A 23,457-nucleotide genomic window follows, 5' to 3' on the forward strand; every position below is an offset into this window, starting at 1 on the left:
AAGGCTAAGAACAACCAGTCCCTAGGCAGACAATAAATAGTGGATATATATAGAGAGATTACTATAACATAACATAAACATTATATATTAGGAATAATTTTTTTTATCATGCAGCCCTTTAGAAACTGACTGACTGATATAGGAGATTTAACGTGCGCTTTCCGACTGTAGCGTATTTCGCACACGGGCCCTTTAATAAGAAGGCATTGAATTGATGTACAGAGCTTGAAAAAGGTTCCTGTAAGGTGACCTCATTTGCATATTCATCACATAATGATACCAAGTTTATTGGATTTGTTTAGTCCATGGAAGCACTGTTATGTGATCAATAACATATCAAACTTATAACCTTCAATGATATTCCGAAAGAACAAGTCCAAAGCAAAGAGAAGGTTAACTGTTCTGGTTTTGACTTCCTAATGTCAGACTACCTGAGACAAGGTTAAATTAATTTGCTCGGTCACAGCTGCTGAGTGGTCTCTGAATGTACTCCAAATGGCCACTCACAATACAGGGTTAATGTGACCCATATTGTCTGGTGTTGTTCCCTGTAGTCCTAGCCCTGCATGTACACAATGGGATGACGGACTCACCTCCACGGGTTTTTCCTTCTCCCAGTCTGTGAGCATGTCACCAGTGCGGGTCTCCACCAGCTTGTCCTCCGACACAATCTTCATCTGCAGACTGGCCACCTGGGTCTGGATGGATGAGTCCTTGCGCTTCATGATGTCGCTGAACGCTCCCCACTCACCCTCGATGTTGTCGATGTATAGCCAGGTGGAAGGGAACTGGAAGCGCTGACGCTCCAGGATACGCTGACCCTCCTTGTACATCTGACAGCAACAAAAGTTTTGATTGTTTGTTTGTTGTTAAACGACGCACTCAGCAATATTCCAGCTATATTCCAGCTTTCAGTAAATAATGGAATCTTGATCAGACAATCCAGTGATGGATATCATGAGCACTGATCCACAAAAGTGAACTGTCATATGTTTGTTTGGTTTGTTGTTTAACACCGCACTCAGCAATATTCCAACTATATGATGGCGGTCTGTAAATAATCGAGTATGGACCACACAATCCAGTGATTGATATCATGAGCATCAATCCACACATTTGGGATCGATGACATGCATGAACCAAGTCAGCGAGTCTGACCACCTGATCCCATTAGTCGCCTCTTACGGCAAGCATAGTCGCCTGTTATGCTTGTTTAATTAACTAACCTGTAGGGATTCCAGGTTAGAATTGGTCCCTAACAACCTATGCTAGTCGTAAGGGGCAATTAATGGATTGTATGTTCAGGTTTGGTGACTTTGTTGATGACATCTGAACACAACCCAACGGTGTGGACCGATGCTCATAATATCAACCACTGAACTGTCTGGTCCAGACTCGATTACTTAGAGACTCATGTCATATAGCTGGAATATTGCAGCGTGAACAACAAACACAATGAAACCTCAACAAAAGGAAACTGTTATATTGGACATATGTTGACAGTTTTGTGTGCTCTATTGATCTCACATGTGAATGTTGTTTCATGTCACCGTCTATGACATGACAAACTTTATATAATTGAGTCTCAGTCTGGCAGAGCATTGGTCCCTGGGTTTGGGGTACGATGACACATTATCGACCACAGTGTAACCACTGGCATTGATCATAGTCAGCTCTTACGACACTCTTGAGGTACTGGGAACCTATCTGCCCTGGAATCCGAACATGGAGATATAAATGGCACTGTTGAGATAAGCAAAGCCTTATTTATACACAGTGATAGTATGTTAAACCACCAGTTGGGCACTTTTTTTCTAGAATGGCTATCTATTGATTTCAGATTCACAGCTTTGCCTGATGTTACATGTAACATATCTTAACCCAGTCCGTTAAATTAAACCATGTGAAAATTCAACTTTCAATTCTAACATCACTCATACTTTCAAGACAATCCATTTCAACAACTACATGTTTGTTTTTTGTTGTTTAATATTCCAGCTATATGACGGCGGTCTTTAAATAATCGAGTCTGGACCAGACAATCCAGTGACTGAGCATCGATCCACGCAATTGGGATACGATTACATGCATCAACCAAGTCAGCGAGCCTGACCACCCAATCCCGTTGGTCGCCTCTTACGACAAGCATATTCGCCTTTTACATGTATCCAGCAAGGTAAGCATCCCAGCATTATCGTGAGGATGCAGCACATCACGTCAGCAAGCTGTGACCTACCTCAACCTGCTTCTCCCAGGAGTTGACCTTGCGTTTGAGAGACTGGACGTGAGTGATGAGTCCAACAGCATCCGATGTGTTGGCAGTGTCGATGGACTGTTGCTCTAGGTCGGAGCGAGACTGGCGAAACAAGGACCATGTTAGTTACTTCCTAATAAGCAACAATACATCTTACCTTAAACAAATCTGAACTAGATTCCTGTAACTGGGGACAGAATATAAGGGACCATGTTCCACAACGTGTTGGTAAATTTGAGTATAGGTCAAGTCATTGTTAGATTTATTTACATTAACATTAAATAACAAACGTTTGACTTGAACCTCATTAACCCCTCAATAGGACATCTATAAAAAACACTGGGCCAAAGGATGAACTCTTATATCCCATTCCTGATCACTGAGCAACTTATGTTTTGAGAAAAAGCAACTATTTTCTGAAAAGAAACGCATGAATACCTTTGAGACGACTGTGTGGAACTCTGCCATCTCATTGCCAAGCATGGAGCCGAACTTGCTGAGCACCTCCTTGTGCCATGAGTCATACTTCAGTGTCACCTTAGACTGCACCTGGACAAGGGACAAAGATGAACAGTCTTTACAACTAAAAAACAAAGTCGATTTTTGTCGAACTTTGATTTTGGATGCTTATGAACTATCATTACCCACATCATGAGCAGAAAGTCACGGCTAACTGACGTAAACACAGGATGATGATGATGATGATGACATTGGAGGAGGGGAAGTGGAAAGGTGTTCATTCTGCACAATTTCTAGCCTTTACTGTTCTACAATGGCACTCATGAAAGCTACAAATGCACGTGAGTGGAACAGATACTTGTTCCTGTGATGCAGAATCATGCCAAAACTCAACTATGTACACCGAATGAATAGGTGTCAAACTTTCTATATGGGTCAGATTTGAGTTGAACATTATATTATCCTGGTGATATTATTGCCAGATATAAAATGATTCATAACCCATCATATTCTCTGAATTCTGCACATCTTATTTGTCTCCCTTTGTTTTTTGTCAGGGTTTAATCTGACAGTATAAAAATCCAAGTCTGATTCCGGGTATTAGGATTCAGTGTGCAATTCTCTACTGACTAACATTGAGAGCATGATTTTCATGCTTGAATCTTACCTTGCCGAACTGAACAACAATGGGCCCAATTTCCTTGGCAGTCTCAGATGTGTCAAAGGTCTTGCGAGAGGATCTGTAATGCAAATGTCAATACTCATATTCGTCACAGATTTAGAGATGTGTCCTATATATTGTAAGTATATGCCACATACAAGACAAACTATGGACTTTGAACTTATCAAATACGTACTTGATTTCTTCCAGTGTGGACATCCACAGTTTGAGGTTGTTTCCAAGACGACCGTACAGGACATCCGGGTTGAGATCCCAGAGGGACTGGTACCTCAGCCACACCTGTAACCAGGGCAACAACATCAGTTGACGTGCAGTAGTGATGAAATTCTTACACAAACAGACATAAGGTTGACAACAGAGACATTGCTTTCAGCATATTTAGTGTCTCCACACAAGAGCAAATGGTTTGTAGCTCATTCTTGCATTAGTGAATGTTAATTTAAGAACATTCCAGACATCATGGCAACCTGGAAATAATCAAAATTAGGCCAGGTAGAACAATGGTTGATAGGTTGAGTGAGTGAGTGAGTTGGGATTAAAGGCCGCTTTTAACAGTATTCCAGTTATATCACGGTGTGTCAGCTTAATGTGGGAGGAAAGCAAGAAGTGATTCAGGTCTCGGACGTTTACCACTTCGGTGAAACCCACGAGCACGGGTATGGTGCTGACAAACCTAGAAACATAATCAGGGCTAACCAAGATTCGAACCCACGATCATAGGTTTCTGGCGTGCCCAGGGGACGCAACTCTGCACAGCAATTGCAGCGCCATAGACGACTGGGCCACCCGTGCCCCGTTGATAGGTTGAGCAACATCTACGACATCAGTGCAGTGTCAGTGCATTGTAGATCCCTCATGACCCTCTGATCCTCATATGTCAACTCTTTCAGCAAGCATTTGATACTGGGGCCCAGGAATTTATCTAGATCTGCTCAGATATCTGCCTAAGTCTGCAGCAAGTGTCAGTCAAAATTCCCAATGTGAAAAAAACACTCCCCAATTCCCCAATTTACAATAATAACGTTAAAAACATCGAATTTTGAACAATACCACAATATTTTCCCAGTTTGCCTGCCAAGGGCACATAGTTTGGAATCCCAGATAAATCCTCAGGGACCATAGTCTTCCTACAAATCTGCCAGAGGGTATTATGTTAAAGGTAGAGGATTCAAGGTAACCGTGGACTCACATTGACATATCCTTGGAAGTCCTGCACGACCTTACTGATGGCGGAGTAGGCCTCCTCTAGGATGAGGGAGCCACCAGGCAGCTTGGTCAGCACGTTCCTGTACGTGGAGTCGGCGTCTGACTCAACTCCCAGACCCACCTGCAACAAGTTCATACAGTGTCATAACACACAGACATACAATAAGGGCACCTTTGCAGGGTTCATACAGATCTGTTGACTCTAAATTTAAGCACTTTTCAAGAAGAACATTTGCTTTCAAGGGCCAAGGCTTAATTACGCTACGTGATCATTGTAAATTTGGCAAGTGAATTCCAAGCACTGAACACACATTATTAGACTTGCAAATTTTGCAAGCAACATTTGGTCCACAAATATTAATATGTACTTAAAGTCTCATAATTTCCACGTACTGATGTTACTATGAACAACTATTTATTAACTGACTAAAATAGCCACTCATAAAGTGTTATTCACATAGCTAGTGGCCTCACCTGGTATCTGGAGTGTTGCAGACGAGGCAGGCTTGTCACAACCGCCTCCCAGCCAAACAGCTCTTGCATGATGTTGAAGCGGGCATCTTCAATTGGCGGGCTGACGTAGATCAGTTGGTTGGTGATCCTCAGCTCATGGACAAGTCGCTGAAGGGAGTGGAAAAGTAAATGAACAATTGTCTTCCATACAAATGTTTTGAGGAAATCAATCTAGAGTATGCTTACCATGTGAGTGCATGTTGTTGTACACTTGAGTCAGCAATAGCAGTGGACTATAACTAATTAACTATACTTGAGTCAGCAATTTCAGTGGACTATAACTAATCAACTATACACTTGAGTCAGCAATAGCAGTGGACTATAATTAAACAACTACACTTGAGTCAGCAATAGCAGTGGACTATAACTAATCAACTACACTTGAGTCAGCAATAGCAGTGGACTATAACTAATCAACTATACTTGAGTCAGCATATCAGTGGACTATAACTAATCAACTACACTTGAGTCAGCAATAGCAGTGGGCTATAACTAATCAACTATACACTTGAGTCAGCAATAGCAGTGGACTATAACTAATCAACTATACACATGAGTCAGCAATATCAGTGGACTATAACTAATCAACTACACTTGAGTCAGCAATAGCAGTGGACTATAACTAATCAACTACACTTGAGTCAGCAATAATACCCATCCTCATATGTTAGATGCACCATGGGTCAAGTCACACATTGTGTCTCCTGATCTTGAGTTAATCAGTTGTTGAGACAATCTAGGGACCAGTTCTGTCCAGCAAGCCGGAGAGTTGAAACCTACTGGTGAGTTGAAAACTGCTTACAAGTCGCGTACAAGGTTATTGCACAATGGTGCAGAACAGACCAATACCAACCAGATACTAACACTACTGAAATATGAACGTGAAATATAAAGACAGGATCAACTGACAGGACAACGGAGACAGGATTATAGGATCTTCTGACAGGACAATGACAGGACAATGACAGGACAGCTGTCAGGATTGTAGGTTCTCATGATGTTGGGTTCTCCGCCAGACTCGTGGGCCTAGGACCTACTGACCTTGATGTTGGGTTCTCCGCCAGACTTGTGGGCCGGCTGTTTCGGCTCGTCGGTGTCCATGGAGTGGTCCACAGCATCCTCCTCCTTTGTGTCCTCCAGCAGGCACTGGGTCCAGGCCATCAGGCCAGCCTCCAGACGCCCAGCCAACTTGTTCTCAACCTGATGGCAACCATAGACAGGCATAATTACCCAAGGACGGATTGAACTATATATGTGCAGAGCTTTCAACAAAGGAATTAATGTTGTGATGGTTGAAACCTGGGATGGATGAACTATTATGAACTGGAGTGAGTGAGTGAGTGAGTGAGTGAGTGAGTGAGTGAGTGAGTGAGTGAGTGAGTGAGTAAGCGAGCGAGCATGGTTTTATGCCACATTTAGCAATATTCCAGCAATATCACGATGGGGACACCAGAAATGGGCTTCACACAGTGTACCCATGTCGGGTATCGAACCGGGTCTTCGGCGTGACGAGCGAACGCTTTAACCACAAGGCTACCTGACTGCCCCTTCTCTTAAATATGCCTCCATACATCAGAGACCCAAGTAACATTTACATCATGGTTATATTCATAAGTGTGCAGGATTCCTCATTTGGGGCAGCTGAGGTGTTATAAGTGGACATGTTCCCTTGAGGGCTATGAACATGATGATGAAATGATTGACTACAAATAAAATTTGCCTTCACAAAACTTTAAGATGGCATGAAATGGACACCAACTGAGTTCCAGGGATAATTCTTGGGTTGGGCCTTGTGCTTTTAGCCCCTAAATTTGAAAAAAAGCACACATTTTCAAATACAATGGGGAATTTTAACATTGTGCTGTATGGGCAAGTGTGGGAGTACCTTGTACCTCTGGAATATTTGAAATTTTCACATAAAGGGGCCATGTCAGAAAATTCCTAGAGTGAACCCTGGAGTTGGAATGTTTTTTACTGTGTTTGTAGGCTAATTAACCATCCATCTGTTGTATCTCATTAGTATTTGAATATTTAAAGAACATGACTTCACTGAACACATGTTACTACATTACAACATTAGCGCCCTGTAGGTCGACTCACCTCCTCGTCCATCTTGGCCACCCACTGTGGCAGGTTGGAGTAGGAGTGCAGACTCAGGTTGTCCACAGCCTTCTGGATGCGGTTCAGGATCTCGCGGAATGTGTTGGCGTTGTAGTTGCACGTCTCCAGCCCCTTCACCTCCAGCTCAATCTCCTCCTCCATAGCCAGGAGGTCATCAACCTGGACAGACAGGGTTTACATATACAGGTGATACACCTGGACAGACAGGGTTTACATATACAGGTGATACACCTGGACAGACAGGGTTTACATATACAGGTGATATACCTGGACAGACAGGGTTTACATATACAGGTGATATACCTGGACAGACAGGGTTTACATATACAGGTGATATACCTGGACAGACAGGGTTTACATATACAGGTGATACACCTGCACAGACAGGGTTTACATATACAGGTGATACACCTGGACAGACAGGGTTTACATACAGGGCACAGGTGATACACCTGGACAGACAGGGTTTACATATAGGACACAGGTGATACACCTGGACAGACAGGGTTTACATATAGGAAACAGGTGATACACCTGGACAGACAGGGTTTACATACAGGAAACAGGTGATACACCTGGACAGACAGGGTTTACATACAGGGCACAGGTGATACACCTGGACAGACAGGGTTTACATACAGGACACAGGTGATACACCTGGACAGACAGGGTTTACATACAGGACACAGGTGATACACCTGGACAGACAGGGTTTACATACAGGACACAGGTGATACACCTGGACAGACAGGGTTTACATATAGGACACAGGTGATACACCTGGACAGACAGGGTTTACATACAGGAAACAGGTGATACACCTGGACAGACAGGGATTACATATACAGGTGATACACCTGGACAGACAGGATTACATATACAGGTGATACACCTGGACAGACAGGGTTTACATACAGGACACAGGTGATACACCTGGACAGACAGGGATTACATATACAGGTGATACACCTGGACAGACAGGGTTTACATACAGGACACAGGTGATACACCTGGACAGACAGGGTTTACATATACAGGTGATACACCTGGACAGACAGGGTTTACATACAGGACACAGGTGGTACACCTGGACAGACAGGGTTTACATATACAGGTGATACACCTGGACAGACAGGGTTTACATACAGGACACAGGTGATACACCTGGACAGACAGGGATTACATATACAGGTGATACACCTGGACAGACAGGGTTTACATACAGGACACAGGTGATACACCTGGACAGACAGGGTTTACATATAGGACACAGGTGATACACCTGGACAGACAGGGTTTACATACAGGACACAGGTGATACACCTGGACAGACAGGGTTTACATATACAGGTGATACACCTGGACAGACAGGGTTTACATATAGGACACAGGTGATACACCTGGACAGACAGGGTTTACATACAGGACACAGGTGATACACCTGGACAGACAGGGTTTACATACAGGACACAGGTGATACACCTGGACAGACAGGGTTTACATACAGGACACAGGTGATACACCTGGACAGACAGGGTTTACATACAGGACACAGGTGGTACACCTGGACAGACAGGGTTTACATATACAGGTGATACACCTGGACAGACAGGGTTTACATATACAGGTGATATACCTGGACAGACAGGGTTTACATATACAGGTGATATACCTGGACAGACAGGGTTTACATACAGGACACAGGTGATACACCTGGACAGACAGGGTTTACATATAGGACACAGGTGATACACCTGGACAGACAGGGTTTACATATACAGGTGATATACCTGGACAGACAGGGTTTACATATACAGGTGATATACCTGGACAGACAGGGTTTACATACAGGACACAGGTGATACACCTGGACAGACAGGGTTTACATATAGGACACAGGTGATACACCTGGACAGACAGGGTTTACATATAGGACACAGGTGATATACCTGGACAGACAGGGTTTACATATAGGACACAGGTGATACACCTGGACAGACAGGGTTTACATACAGGACACAGGTGATACACCTGGACAGACAGGGTTTACATATAGGACACAGGTGATACACCTGGACAGACAGGGTTTACATATAGGACACAGGTGATACACCTGGACAGACAGGGTTTACTTTTAGGACACAGGTGATACACCTGGACAGACAGGGTTTACATACAGGACACAGGTGATACACCTGGACAGACAGGGTTTACATATAGGACACAGGTGATACACCTGGACAGACAGGGTTTACATAAAGGACAAAGGTGATACACCTGGACAGACAGGGTTTACATACAGGACACAGGTGATACACCTGGACAGACAGGGTTTACATACAGGACACAAAATATAGATCATATATTTCACTTTATTTAGTCACAAAAAAAGAAACCTTTTCCTGCTCACAAAGGTCTGGCTTCATAGCTGTAGGAGTTTCAAAGTAACCGCGTCATGTGGAGCTCCAGTAATTACCTCACCATGCTCACATAGAACCAATCACCGGACATCAACCTTACAAATACATGATAACAATGCTAATTGTACCCACCTTCTCCTGGAAGTTGAAGACGATGTCAGCAAGCCTCTGTACATACGGGTCCAGCTTGTACGACTCCCACACCAGGCTGCAGCCCTGGGTAACAAAGTGTACTTGTCAGAGTTACCACAATAACTGCACAATTTGCTCAGCAATGACAAACTTCTATGTCAAACATCTGTATGAATGTCCCTCAAGCTGGATACATACTACATGATACAATGTGTCTTCTATTTATTCAGCATCTTTGAGTACAATATTTTATAAGATCACAAGTTTCAACAGCAGTCTAAAGTGCTTATCTAAATAGCTGACAATATCAATCAACTAGTTCTGCTAGAAAGCACCTTGTCAAAACAGCAGTCAAATCTTTATATCAATTCAGTTTGATGATGGATGGATGGATGGATGGGATGGATGGATGGGATGGATGAATGGGATGGGTGGATGATGATGATGATAATGATGATTATAATCTGTAAAACACATAACTCCATACACAATGTATGCTATAGGCGCTGCATTGTTATCACCACTGTCAAAGGATCAATGTTCACAATGTGCTGACGACACTCCAACGCACCTCAGCAATCAAGTTCTGCACCTCCTTCCTGAGCCCGGCTACCAACAGTGTAATGGATGGCTTGATCTCAATCTGTAAAAATCAAGTACTTGCTGAAAAAGCTGTTGATGATATGAAGGGAGATATTTTCCCCCACTTTGAACACATGCTTAATCAGATCACTCGCAAACAATGGACTGCTACAGATGAGCATTCATCTTATGTGAGATGCCTAGTTAAACATTTAGCAATGTTTTCAGCATATTTGATTAATTTCTGGGTTAGTTATGAGTAATATCTTACCTTGTCCAGTGTCCTCTCATACGTTCTGACACTCTCGATGAGGGAAATGGCAAAGGGGTAGAGCTGGTTGGCCTGGTGAGCTTTGTTCACGATGGCTAGCGGCACCCGGAATCCAAGCCAACGAAGATTACGCACCTAGAAAACAAAATATGTCATCATGGTGTCATATGTAAACAAGCGTATAGTCGACGAAGTCATCTATATCCCCCGCCATTTTAACACGTTATGGTCCCAAACTAGGTAACTGACCGAACATTTCTCTTAGGCAATGTCAAAATAGCTGCAATGGAAATTCTAAAATAAACATTTATAAAACTCCTAAATAGCAAAAGGCACCAGTTCAGTATGTGTCTGGTAAACATGCAATGCTTTGTAAGAGATTATTTAACGGTTTTTGAGTTACGTTCCGGAAACGAACAGCACCCTTATAGAACCTAAGTCCAACTTGTTGCCATGGAAACTTAAAAAATAAAAATGTATAAAATTCCTTAATAGGAAAAGGTACAAGTTCAGCATGAGTCTGATAGACGCACACACGCACGCACGCACGCACGCACGCACGCACGCACGCACGCACGCACGCACGCACGCACGCACGCACGCACGCACGCACGCACGCACGCACGCACGCACGCACGCACGCACGCACGCACGCACGCACGCACGCACGCACGCACGCACGCACGGAACCCATTTCTATATCCCCCGCCAACTTCGTTGGGGCGGGGGATAATAAAATACACCACTTACGCACATTTGATTTGAAACAATCTCATACAACTTATACACTTTTAAGACAAACAAACAGAAGAAAACCAATTGTTTCAAAACTAATGAAATCAATGTTCGGAGACATAAGCAAGGTAACATACCTCCTTGGATAGCTGTATGATCTCAGGCTGGAAGTTGACAGTCAGTCTCAGGACATTACCCTTGACAGCCAGTCTGGTGCTGAGAATGCCAAACACTCGCCCAGTGACATTCAGTTGTCGGTTTTGAACCTGTTGGAAAACAAAAATACCAAGCCATAAGTACATTAGAACATTATACATTAAAAAGGGGGTTGTTTAACCTTTGCTTCTCACACTATACAACTACACTCTAGTGAAACTAGGCAAATTCTCTTCGTATGTAAATCTTCAAAATATGTTCTAAAGCATTTTAACCAAACATATCAAAGAGAGTCCAATTTAAACATCTTAAACCAAGGAAGATACGTCTTTCACTCCATTTTCAACTGATGCAGTTGCCAAAGCAGAAAATTAACATACGACTGGTCACCAAGTGTTACATATGATTACAAGATGAGCTTTATACTATGCCAAATAGAAATATTCTCCAAATTTCAAAGGTTTGTTTACAAGCTGCAGGGGTTTTGACTTCACCCAAAATAATCTTGTCAAAGTTGAAACTGGCCTGGTATATCATAAGAATAAAATTGGTTGGTTGGTTTGTTGTTTAACGCCTTACTCAGCAATATTCCAGCTATATGACGGCGGTCTGTAAAATAACTGGACCAGAGAATCCAGTGATGAATATCATGAGCATCGATCCACGCAATTGGGATCGATGACATGCATCAACCAAGTCAGCGAGCCTGACCACCCGATCACGTTAGTCGTCTCTTACGACAAGTATAGTCGCCTTTATAGCAACCATGGGTTGCTGAAAACCTTTTCTACCCCGGATCTTCACAGCGGCATAAGAATAAAGGAAACAACTGGGAGGTGATAGGTTCCACAACATCACCAGGGCCACAGGTCCTCACATGTACCCACCTTCCTGGTCCACTCGTCAAAGACGTCCTGCGTGCTGAGTTTCTGCCTGAAGCTGTCTCCATCACTCTTGAGCTTCTGACCCTCAACGTGGCTCTCCCAGCCTTTCCCCAGCACATCCTCCACTCGACGCATGTAGGCATTCAGCTGTCGCTCAATCTGAAAGTAGTGACATACAAACCTTGCTTGAACAACACAAGAAATACAAAAATAAGAAGGGAAAAAAGTTTGGTATAGTCTGGTTTTCCATCCAATTTTTTAAGTTCTTCACTCAGGTATAATTCTATGGATGTCATTTGCGGGTACTCAGCCATTGTTAGAAAGGTAAGGTGAAATATCCCATTCAAGATTACTTCACCTGTATAGCGACGTGTGTGTGGTGTGTGGTGTGGTGTGGTGTGTGGTGTGTGGTGTGTGGTGTGTGCTAGTTCGCACTAATTCCGATTTAATAGTGCTAGCCCATTGAGATGTATTAAGAAACAAGAATGCATATATTTTTGCCAACAAACTCATCCCTAGAAAGGAGAGGTGAAATAATGTTTAACATCCCATTCAAGATTATTTCACTTATAAAGCGATGTGCATGGACTTGTGTGCACATGTAGCTGCTTGTACTGGTCTTGAGCCAGTTTTATACTGCTAAAGAACCGAGATACCATGCCACAGTTTAACATGAATACCCCACACAGAGACAATATACTGACTCCGAGTTGACCAGTCCTTGTTTTAGCCCCTTAATGCCTAATGCCAGGCAGGGTAACAACAACTACTACCATTTAATGTCTTTTGGTATGACACAGCCAGGGATCGAACCACCGATGTCGGCTCTCCAGACTCTATCCACTAGACAAGCCTAGAAAGAGATGAAGCTCTTACCTGTCTGGCCCAGATGATAGATCCAGACACTGGGGGCAGATCCCTTACTTTGCTCATTCTGCAAGCCTTGCTTTGGCCATACTGGACCTGAAATATTAGAAATGATGTCAACGTAAACTCAGTTCCTTTTCATTCAGTCTTTTAACTGCTAAAAAGATTAGGAATTTCTGCTATTTCACACATCAGTAACTTTACACCTAGAGTTGGTTGGTTGGTTTGTTGTTTAACGCCGCACTTAGCAATATTCCAGCTTTATGACAGCAGTCTGTAAATAATCGAGTCTGGACCAGACAATCCAGTGATTGATATCATGAGCATCGATCCAAGCAATTGAGATCGATGACATGCATCAACCAAGTCAGCGAGTCTGACCACCCGATCTCGTTAGTCGCCTTTTACGACAAGCATAGTCACCTTTTACGGCAAGCAAGGGTTGCTGAAAACCTATTCTAACCCTGAATCTTCACGGGTCTTACACCTAGAGATGAAGTCACAATGGTCAACCTCTCCCATAGATAATAAGTGAACAGTAATGCTATACAGCAATACACCAACCTTAAACTTCTCGTGAAGGGATTCAATGTCATCTTTCACTCTCTGAATCAGCTGTGTCTGGTACTCTCTGATGGCACCTCGGATGTGAGGCCTCACAAACAGGGCATTGAAGCGGGAGAAGATGCGGAACATCTCATTGGCATTTCTAGCAGTACCCAGTTGATCCCTCAGACGAGCTGTGATCCTCGTTTCAACACGGTCGATTCTCTCATCGTACCTGTTCATTACAAAGCATAACAAAACTTCAGTTTTGTATTCTCTCAAATTTTATTTCATGACCTAAAGCAGGTTGGCAGTGAGTGACGTTTATGCTTCAGTCCTCAATATTACACCAAAATCTGCAGTGCAGCTTCACACATGGACCCCAAGTGGGGAACACACAGGCTTCACACATGGACCCCAAGTGGGGAACAGACACTTCACACATGGACCCCAAGTGGGGAACACACAGGCTTCACACATGGACCCCAAGTGGGGAACAGACACTTCACACATGGACCCCAAGTGGGGAACACACAGGCTTCACACATGGACCCCAAGTGGGGAACAGACACTTCACACATGGACCCCAAGTGGGGAACAGACAGGCTTCACACATGGACCCCAAGTGGGGAACAGACACTTCACACATGGACCCCAAGTGGGGAACACACAGGCTTCACACATGGACCCCAAGTGGGGAACAGACAGGCTTCACACATGGACCCCAAGTGGGGACCACACAGGCTTCACACATGGACCCCAAGTGGGGAACACACAGGCTTCACACATGGACCCCAAGTGGGGACCACACAGGCTTCACACATGGACCCCAAGTGGGGAACACACAGGCTTCACACATGGACCCCAAGTGGGGAACAGACACTTCACACATGGACCCCAAGTGGGGACCACACAGGCTTCACACATGGACCCCAAGTGGGGACCACACAGGCTTCACACATGGACCCCAAGTGGGGACCACACAGGCTTCACACATGGACCCCAAGTGGGGAACAGACAGGCTTCACACATGGACCCCAAAGGCTTCACCCATGGACCCCAAAGGCTTCACCCATGGACCCCAAGTGGGGAACTGGGTGGGCCCTAGATCCAGAGACAATCCAGTGCCTTAAGTATGAGGGTGGCCTATTTCCCAGGACATGCTTCTCAGTATCAACCCCTGTACTACTATCTTTCCATATCATCACAAGCAAGAGGTATTCAGGATGTGTTCCATCCAAAAACATCCAAAGTGTCTTCATTAGAAGTATTGCCTTTAACAGTCAAATGATCCAAACATTATAACTCCAAACCCAAGATTCAGATGTGATATTGTCGAATGCACCAGATAACAATGTGGAGACAAAATGGCAAAACAACTCTTAATGAGAGGTTTGACATGTCATGATGTTGCTAGTAATGAAAAGCTCTATTGGACTATTAACATGTCTACAAGAAAGCAAGGTGCTCCCAGTACCCTCACCTCTTGATGGCGGCCTCCCAGGCATCTGTGCCCTCCTTGGTCACCTCCAGGACATCAACTTCCTTCACATTCTCATACGCAAGGTTAACTTCCTGAGGGAGGAAAACAGGAGGCATACACGTATTACAAGGGGTGTAACTAGATATAAACAGATGGTTTTAGCACTTTGATCACGTTAATCAGCTCAGTGTACTATTCCATATCCCAATTTCTGCTTTCCAAGTGGAAAATATGTCAAAAACATTCTGTTAACAGGTTCTCAAAACATAAAATGCAAGAATGCCAAATGTAACCTTCAAGACTTATATACTACTCAAAAGAACATCCGATTCTGTAGAGATTAGCGGGTATGGTTTTACGCCGCTTTTAGCAATATTCCAAAAATATCATGGCCGGGAACACCAAAAATGGGCTTCACACATTGTACCCATGTTGGGAATCGAACCTGAGTCTTCGGCGTGACGAGTGTACGCTTTAACCACTAGGCTACCTGACTGCCCCTCGGCAGAGATGACAGATTAACTATACCTATGTGAAAGAATCGGGTGTTCTTTAACATCTTTTGAGTAGTATATTCATGTTGTTCAGGAGAAACAAAACAAATTCAAGTTTCTTGTACATGTCTTAGTTTAAAACATCCTGCATAAACTGCATCTTGAAAATAAAACAGGAAAGTGAAAATTTATACCAAGACCATAGCTGGTCATGCAGTTACCTGACCTATCAGGTCACTGTTAACTTTCCTAAAGCTGTGTCTTACCTCGATAGCATTAGCATCAGCAGCCTCATCTACCACTGGCTCAGCCTTTGGTTCAGGCTCCTCGGCCATCGGTGTTCCAGCTCGGCCCTTGGCAGTTGAAGGTCGCAGTACTCGCATGATCACCTGACGAAGCTGCTCGTGCTGGCGTCGGAATCTAACATGGCAGGCATACACTTACTTGATCATTTGTTTCTCTAGAACATGCCTATCATCTTTTTGCATTTTCATGACAAACACTTTCACATCGAATGCTAATTCTTAAAAATGTTGTATCATTGAATAATATACTATTTATGATCTAATGGATCAGAATTTGAAATATTTATTGCTCTCATCAAACTCAAATTAAAGTAGCTTTATACCTTTTAATAGATGCTGAAACTAAATGAAAACACAATCAACTTTAACATGTTTAACTCAAAATCAGAAACAATGTGTTCTTGTGCTCGCATCGAATGGGACCGAACTTGTACAATGACATTGTTGTGTTTGATTATCTCAAGCCTAAATATCCAGAATTTAATTTGATTCGTGTGGCCTTTTTTCTTAAATATTACAAAAAGTCAATATGCATTTTCAAAGTGTCCCAGTAAAGCATGGAAACTCAAAGAGTGACGATTCGGAACATGTCACAAAAATCTGAACAATACTCGAGTTTCCTGACCTTGCCATTTACTTCCATTAGAAGAATGACCTGACATGCATGCGGAAAAACAAAATCAGACCTTCTTGTTGCCTCATCTAAATAAGTGATGCAAAAATATTATAAAATGTTATTTCTGTCTGTTTCCCTGCTAACAACTACTGACGACATTAACATTATCCTCACTTTCTCATATGATCCAGTCTGGCCTGCAGTCTCTTGTGAGCTGGATTGACTCGCCACACCATCCTCAGGTGCTCCTCTCTCTTCTTCTTCACCAGGTCTCGCAACATCCCCTGCAGCTTGTCGTACTCATCGTCCCACGTTCCAAACACATCGAAACATGCACTCAGCACCTGCACATTACAGACATAATAATCATAAACCGCACTCCAGAAGTGGTAAAGTGAGTGAGTGAGTTGGGTTTAATGCCGCTTTTAACAGTATTCCACTTATTAGCGGCGTGTCAGCTTATGTGGAAGGAAAGCCCGAAGTGATGCAGGTCTCTGACGTTTATCACTTCGGTGAAAGCCTAGAGCACGGGTATGGTGCTGACAAACCTAGAAACATAATCGGGGCGAACTGGGATTCGAACCCACAATCATAGGTTTTTGTGTGCCCAAGGGATGCAACACTGCATATATAATTGGTAAATGAGCCACCAGTCTCCCAGAAGTTGTAAAGAATTCCTAGATACTATTTTCATTCAGATGATAATCTAAGTAAGCTCTTACTACTCTTGAACTCAATGTACAATGTAATTTGTTCCATCAGTCCACTTATATACAAAAGGCCATAACTCCTTACCCATGATTTGTTAATCTTATTTATTAATTATTAATTTATTAATCTGGATGATGTTATTCAGAAATTATCCTGCTCGCATCAAAACTTAATAATTTAAAAACAGGTTGAAGCTATTTGTAACGGAAGCTATGTATCTGAAAAAAATTCTTACCTTCTCAAACTCGTCATACGGAATATGCATGAGTCTCCTTGTTCCGAGAACCTAAGATAAGAAACTTGATTAAAACAAAATAATATTTTCACAGAAAACTACAACACATAAATCTGAATACTGACACTGCAGAATCAAATATACTGAACTTAACATTTGGGACCAGTGAACAAACGCGTCGCTCACGTGTAAGTCTGAAAACATCTCGGTAAATTAGTCTGACCTTGAGCAGCTGTGAGCTGAGATCCCTGGAGATGGCCTCCACTAGCCTCAGAGCTCTCTGGATGGGGTACTTGGTAGGTCGGATCTTTCTCAGATGGAGGAATATGCCCTGCAGAGCTGTTCTAATCCGGTCCAGCTCCGTGGCTGACAGAAGGTCATTGATAGGGAAGTCCTTCATCAGCTGGTTGTAGTCATTGACTGTGGCCATTGCCTGCTTCAGACCTGCACAGAATGTTTGTTTGCTTGTTTATTCTGCCCGGGTTTATAACAGGGTGATCATACAAATATTACACTGACTGAGTATGGTTTTACGCCGTTTTTAGCATTATTCCAGCAATATCACAGCGGGGGACACCAGAAAAGGGCTTCACACATTGTACCCATGTCGGGTCTTCGGCGTGACGAGCGAACGCTTTAACCATAAGGCTACCCAACCAATATTACAAAAGATTTTTTTTAAATTTAAAAAGGAAGCAGTTGTTTCTTTCGCCTGAATTTATTCAACTTCAACTTATACCCTCACAGCACGAGATGACGCATATTTTTTCATTCTATGCATGCATTTGTCAACTGCTTATGTGTTAGTTTGTTTAAAGTCGCACTCAGCAATATTCCAACTACATGATGGTACACCGGTGTCCACCACAGTATTAGCCGATATATGTTATCTTGATAAAATTATGTTTGTTGTTAACGCCACACTCAGCAATAGTCCAGCTATTTGACGGCGGTCTACAAATAGCCATTGACATCATGAGCTCTGATCTTTGCAATAGGGGTACAATGACATGCATCAACCAAGTCAGCGCGTCTGACCACCCGATCCCAGTAGTTGCCTCTTACAACAAGCCTGGATTTGCTGAAAACAAATTCTAACCTGGGTCTTCATGTTTAAGTGTGTTGATGATCAAGGTAAAAATGCGAGCGAGCACATCTTCCCAATAGTCTTGTCCGATACAAGACTGTATCACATCAAAGGATATCCTTGTACACTGCTTCACAGGTTTCATGATAATTTGCATTCAGTTATCATTGACAATGTATGAAAATAACTAGAATTTCTCAACATTTTGTGAAAGAGGAACAGTATGAAATGGCCACAACATACCAGTGTCTGAGTCGAAGCTGACTGTGGCATGAAATCTCTTGCCATGCTTGAGGATCTCAAGTGTGAGTACAACCTCAAGACTCTCACGCTTCTCCTGAATCCTCAGCAGTGCCCTCTCCAGGTTCAGCCAGAAACTGATTTCCTGCAGTGCAGTTCCTGAGGCAGGGTCACGATCTAGCTTGGTCACCTAAACATTAAATCAAGGCCATCAATGAAAGTGAATGGAGCAGTAATATACCACTAAAAAAAAGAGTTAAGGAACACCTGATCGTTTCATATTAGGCTTACAAAAATAAAAGAATTTGTTCTCAGGCAATGGCTTTTGAAAATATTGTGTGAGCGGGCGGTGGCCTCTTGAGTGAGTAAGAGAGAGTGAGTAAGAGTGAGTGAGTGAGTAAGAGTGAGTGAGTGAGTAAGAGTGAGTGAGTGAGTAAGAGTGAGTGAGTGAGTGAGTGAGTGAGTGAGTGAGTGAGTGAGTGAGTGAGTGAGTGAGTGAGTGAGTTGTTCAAACAAGTCTGCAACCAATTAAATAGTTGTGTTATCAAATAAACAATTGTGTACAATCAACCTGGGAAAGGGCCTCCGTACATAGATATATACCTTGATGAGTAAAATACTGGATTACAGTATTTGACTGCTGTTGGACTTGGAATATTAAGGACTTTTTCGTTGTTTTTTTTTAAAATGGAGATAAAAACGAAACTTGCTGCAAATTTTATGATGATGCGGGCGGCGCCTGAGAACCAAGGCTTATTTCTTTTAGCCTTACTATAATTAATCTGTCATGGCATTTTCAAGACAGCTGCAATTGGGTAAAACCCCTGAGCACTCTATAGGTGGAAGGAAACGTAAATCTTTACAAGTTAAACAGTGGATAATACACCATGCCATGAATGTTTCAATATTGGACACAAAAATTTGTTTTCAAGAGTCCAAACATCCACTGAAATTTACAGACTTGATACTCATATATCCTAAAGTATTACCACTTGAGAGGGGTCAGGTAAGACACGTTTAGTCACATCAAGGCTAAGTATTAAATGGACGCCTACCTTCTGAATCTCTCGGATCCATCTGTTGACGCCACTCTGGAGACTGTTGAGGAACTGAGCATCTTCCACCTTGTCCCCAAAGTCTTCCACCTTGGCCTTGCGGCTCTCGTCACTGCACTTCTTGATGATGCCAGACACAGTGGGGTTGACCGGCAGTGTAATCTCGGGGATGTCGATGTTCTGCTGCAGATGAAGCAATCCCATCTCCAGCTCTGCGATCTTCTTCTCCACAGTGGGAGCCATCTTGTCACCATCCCTGAGGCGAAAACACAATGAGATAGATAATGCCCATCTCAACCATGTCAACTGTATTTCAATCATATCATCAGTCTCAAAATTCCCGCTAGTCCACAAGACTTCTAAAATATGCTGAGGACATGTTAAAATCCAATAATAGCAGTCCTTTATTAACTTATAGCATAATTCTGTACCAGTTCTCAATGCTTCCATTTTGCTTCAAATTGGAACTAGTAAGTGAGTGAGTGAGTGAGTGAGTGAGTGAGTGAGTATGGTTTTACGTCGCTCTAAGCAATATTCCAGAAATTTCTCAGCGGGGGACAAGACAAATGGGCTTCACACATTGTACTCATGTGGGGAATTGAACCCGGGTCTTCAGCGTTATGAGTGAACACCTTAACCACAAGTCTACCCGACAGCCCCCTAAATTGGAACTAAATATACTTGATATAACATGTGAACATTGTAAACAGTGTCCCGTCTGAATTTCTAAGGTTGTATCATGTGTCAAGTTTGAACGTAGGAAAGTGAAGTTGTCGACTTTTACACATCAGTTAGAATAACTGAATAAAGTGCATGAGCATGAATAAAGTGCTGACATTATCTAGCATTTGAACCCTTGACAAAAGGATCCTTGCAGTCAGATGCAACCATTTAGCAACATGCTGTGCTTTAGGCCACTAGCTATGGAACATCACTATCAAGTTTCTGCCTTTTCCCCTTAATGTATACAATGTTTATAGCATAACAAGAATTTTCTCATCAGAAAATATTTTATTTCATAGTTATTTCAAAATTGTTACAAATAATAAAGTTGATGTTCTTAAATATTAACTACAAACCCTGCATCTCAACAACTTCACATCTATACACATATATACATGACACAAGATCACAGTGAGTGGGTTTTACACCACATTAAGCAATATTCAGGCAATATCCTGACGAGGGACACCAGAAATTGGCTTTACAGATTGTACCATTTGGGGAATCGAACCCAGATCTTCAGTGTGACGAGCGAACACTTTAACCACTAAGCTACACCACTGCTGATACAAGCAACCGATTCTTAATAATCGTAAACTTAGCTAAATCAGAAATTGTCTTCTAAAGATTACCTTTCAGCTTTTCCGGTCTCTTTGATGTAGGACTTGAAGTATGGCCCCACGGCATTGGCCACATAAGCATGAAGAGTCTCGTAAGGGGAACCCTCGCTGAAGTTCATCAGGCGTAGTTGAGATGGGAAACCCTTGTCTCCTTCCACCACTGGACCACGCTTCAGCATCACCACACTGACAAACAACATCATCTACTTAGCAGGATCTGTGTCAAATGTTAGTCACATACATGTGCTGCTATATCAATATCATAAAACCTATTCATTTATCAGGAGTTTATCTCATGAAGAATAACATTAAAATCACAGCAATAATATCATAAGCTTAAAAATATTTTAATATTTTCCAATTCTCAGCAGACCTAAAACAAAAGCATAATATGCAACAGTTAATTTGCAAATTAAAATAATATAATAAAAATATTCATGATACTACCATTGCTAACAGTGTTAGAATCTAAGGATATAGGTCATTTTATGATTTTTGTCATCAAAATTTACAAAAACCATGTTGATCAATTCACTTTGATCTTATATTAATTTACTGATTAAATTAAATTGATGTAGGCTACAGGTAACACCTTCCTTTTGAGGGACAATTTGTTGAAGTTATCATCCGATTAATTGGGAAAATTGACAGCTGATCTGATATATTTTTACCAAGACACCTAAAATAGTTGTTGACTGGATATGGGTCAACAGCTAGTGCTGCACAAGGTAATATTATACATGAACACGATGATATATTGTTTGTTTCTTTATTAATGCCACACTCAGCAATATTCTAGCTATAACATCGGCCTGTAAATAATCAAGCCTGGACCAGACAAACCAGTGATTGATATTGTGAATGATCCACACTCTGAGGGTACAATGACATGCCACCAACCAAGTCACAGAGCCTAACCACCCAATCCATTTGGCTGCCTCTTACGTCCACCAGCAAGGTTGCTGGGGACCAATTCTCATCCAGAATCCCCTTGGAGATACTGCCTTGACTTGTTACATGTGTTAATCATTTTAATATTGGCATTTTACCTGCTCATCTTGGAGCTGCTGAAGCGAACATCATTGGTGATGATGTAGGATGCGTTGCTCTCGCCCTCCCCTTCCCCTCCTCCTTCTGGAACCTCTTCCTCTGCAAGGGCAAGAAACATACATGTGTATCCACTAGAAAAATTCTAGATAGTTTCTATATTTGTTTACTTATCCTGCATTAAACCTTAATGCATATTACTGCTTGTTCTTGACAGAAAAGAGCTGTGTGAAGATCTTGCTTGAAGAAGTTGTTTCAACTAGCTGAGAGGCCAACCCTATCACACAGCCCCCACGTTACCAGGGGAAGTGACGTCACGGATCATCACTTTACTCTTGTCACTTGCTGAGTGAAGACCTGTTTTTTATCTGCTCATAAAACTCACGTGTTTTGCTTCTTGGAATTAATGTTTCTTGTGCTTGTGCTGTGCATTCGGTTTGTATCTTGTACTTTCTATATGTTAATAACTTGTGCATAATGTTTTCTTATCTTGAAGCAAGATCTTCAAACAGATCTTTTCTCTGACAAGAACAAGCAATAATATGCATGAAGAAGTAAAGCAGGATAAGTAAAAAATAGATCACACTCACACTGCAGGATTCCTAACTAAGTGCCCATGGCAGGCAAATTGGGCAAAAATTGTAATGTTCTTATTTTCTTAAATTCAAAGCTGGGCCTTCAATAAAACATCCTATTTTGAGACTGCATTCACTGCAGTAAAATATGACTAAGAATTACAGACTATTCCCATTTATTCGTCCAGCTAGCAGTGAAATAAAGGTTATTTCTACAAAGCCATAAAAGCAGCTATTTGTTGAACATGTAAACTTCAATTATACTTTGGGAATTTTGACTGACATTTGCTGCCGACTTGGGGCTGAATATTGGCCTCAGAGCAGGTCTAGATGAATCCCTGACTCAGCCAAAGTTCCATGGCATTTTATTCATCAATAAAAATGAAAGATAATTTACATATCATCTGAATCAAGATTATCTTAAAATGTGCAATAATA

The 23,457-nt window shown here is 42.3% G+C and overlaps 1 protein-coding gene across 4 annotated transcripts in view; it reads right to left on the minus strand.

Annotated features, from left to right (window-relative positions):
• Positions 1–23,457, minus strand: part of LOC139442383 (cytoplasmic dynein 1 heavy chain 1-like) — a 95,248-nt gene that overhangs the window by 68,214 nt on the left and 3,577 nt on the right. For all 4 annotated transcript variants that reach the window (XM_071223187.1, XM_071223185.1, XM_071223186.1 and 1 more), the window contains exons 2-26: positions 22,447–22,546; positions 21,410–21,583; positions 20,055–20,310; positions 19,003–19,189; positions 17,896–18,116; positions 17,673–17,723; positions 16,901–17,070; positions 16,072–16,225; positions 15,312–15,403; positions 13,847–14,063; positions 13,292–13,378; positions 12,419–12,574; positions 11,513–11,641; positions 10,641–10,775; positions 10,359–10,430; positions 9,788–9,871; positions 7,215–7,394; positions 6,156–6,314; positions 5,076–5,222; positions 4,585–4,722; positions 3,571–3,674; positions 3,381–3,453; positions 2,693–2,803; positions 2,237–2,356; positions 594–833 (exon numbers count right to left, since the gene is read on the minus strand). In XM_071223187.1, coding sequence (XP_071079288.1) covers positions 594–833; positions 2,237–2,356; positions 2,693–2,803; positions 3,381–3,453; positions 3,571–3,674; positions 4,585–4,722; positions 5,076–5,222; positions 6,156–6,314; positions 7,215–7,394; positions 9,788–9,871; positions 10,359–10,430; positions 10,641–10,775; positions 11,513–11,641; positions 12,419–12,574; positions 13,292–13,378; positions 13,847–14,063; positions 15,312–15,403; positions 16,072–16,225; positions 16,901–17,070; positions 17,673–17,723; positions 17,896–18,116; positions 19,003–19,189; positions 20,055–20,310; positions 21,410–21,583; positions 22,447–22,546 — 3,557 coding nt within the window. The remainder of the gene's footprint in view (positions 1–593; positions 834–2,236; positions 2,357–2,692; positions 2,804–3,380; positions 3,454–3,570; positions 3,675–4,584; positions 4,723–5,075; positions 5,223–6,155; positions 6,315–7,214; positions 7,395–9,787; positions 9,872–10,358; positions 10,431–10,640; positions 10,776–11,512; positions 11,642–12,418; positions 12,575–13,291; positions 13,379–13,846; positions 14,064–15,311; positions 15,404–16,071; positions 16,226–16,900; positions 17,071–17,672; positions 17,724–17,895; positions 18,117–19,002; positions 19,190–20,054; positions 20,311–21,409; positions 21,584–22,446; positions 22,547–23,457) is intronic.

This window comes from Haliotis cracherodii, unplaced genomic scaffold, assembly GCF_022045235.1.
Source record: "Haliotis cracherodii isolate W230 unplaced genomic scaffold, xgHalCrac1.p SCAF_5, whole genome shotgun sequence".
Classification (NCBI taxonomy): domain Eukaryota; kingdom Metazoa; phylum Mollusca; class Gastropoda; order Lepetellida; family Haliotidae; genus Haliotis; species Haliotis cracherodii.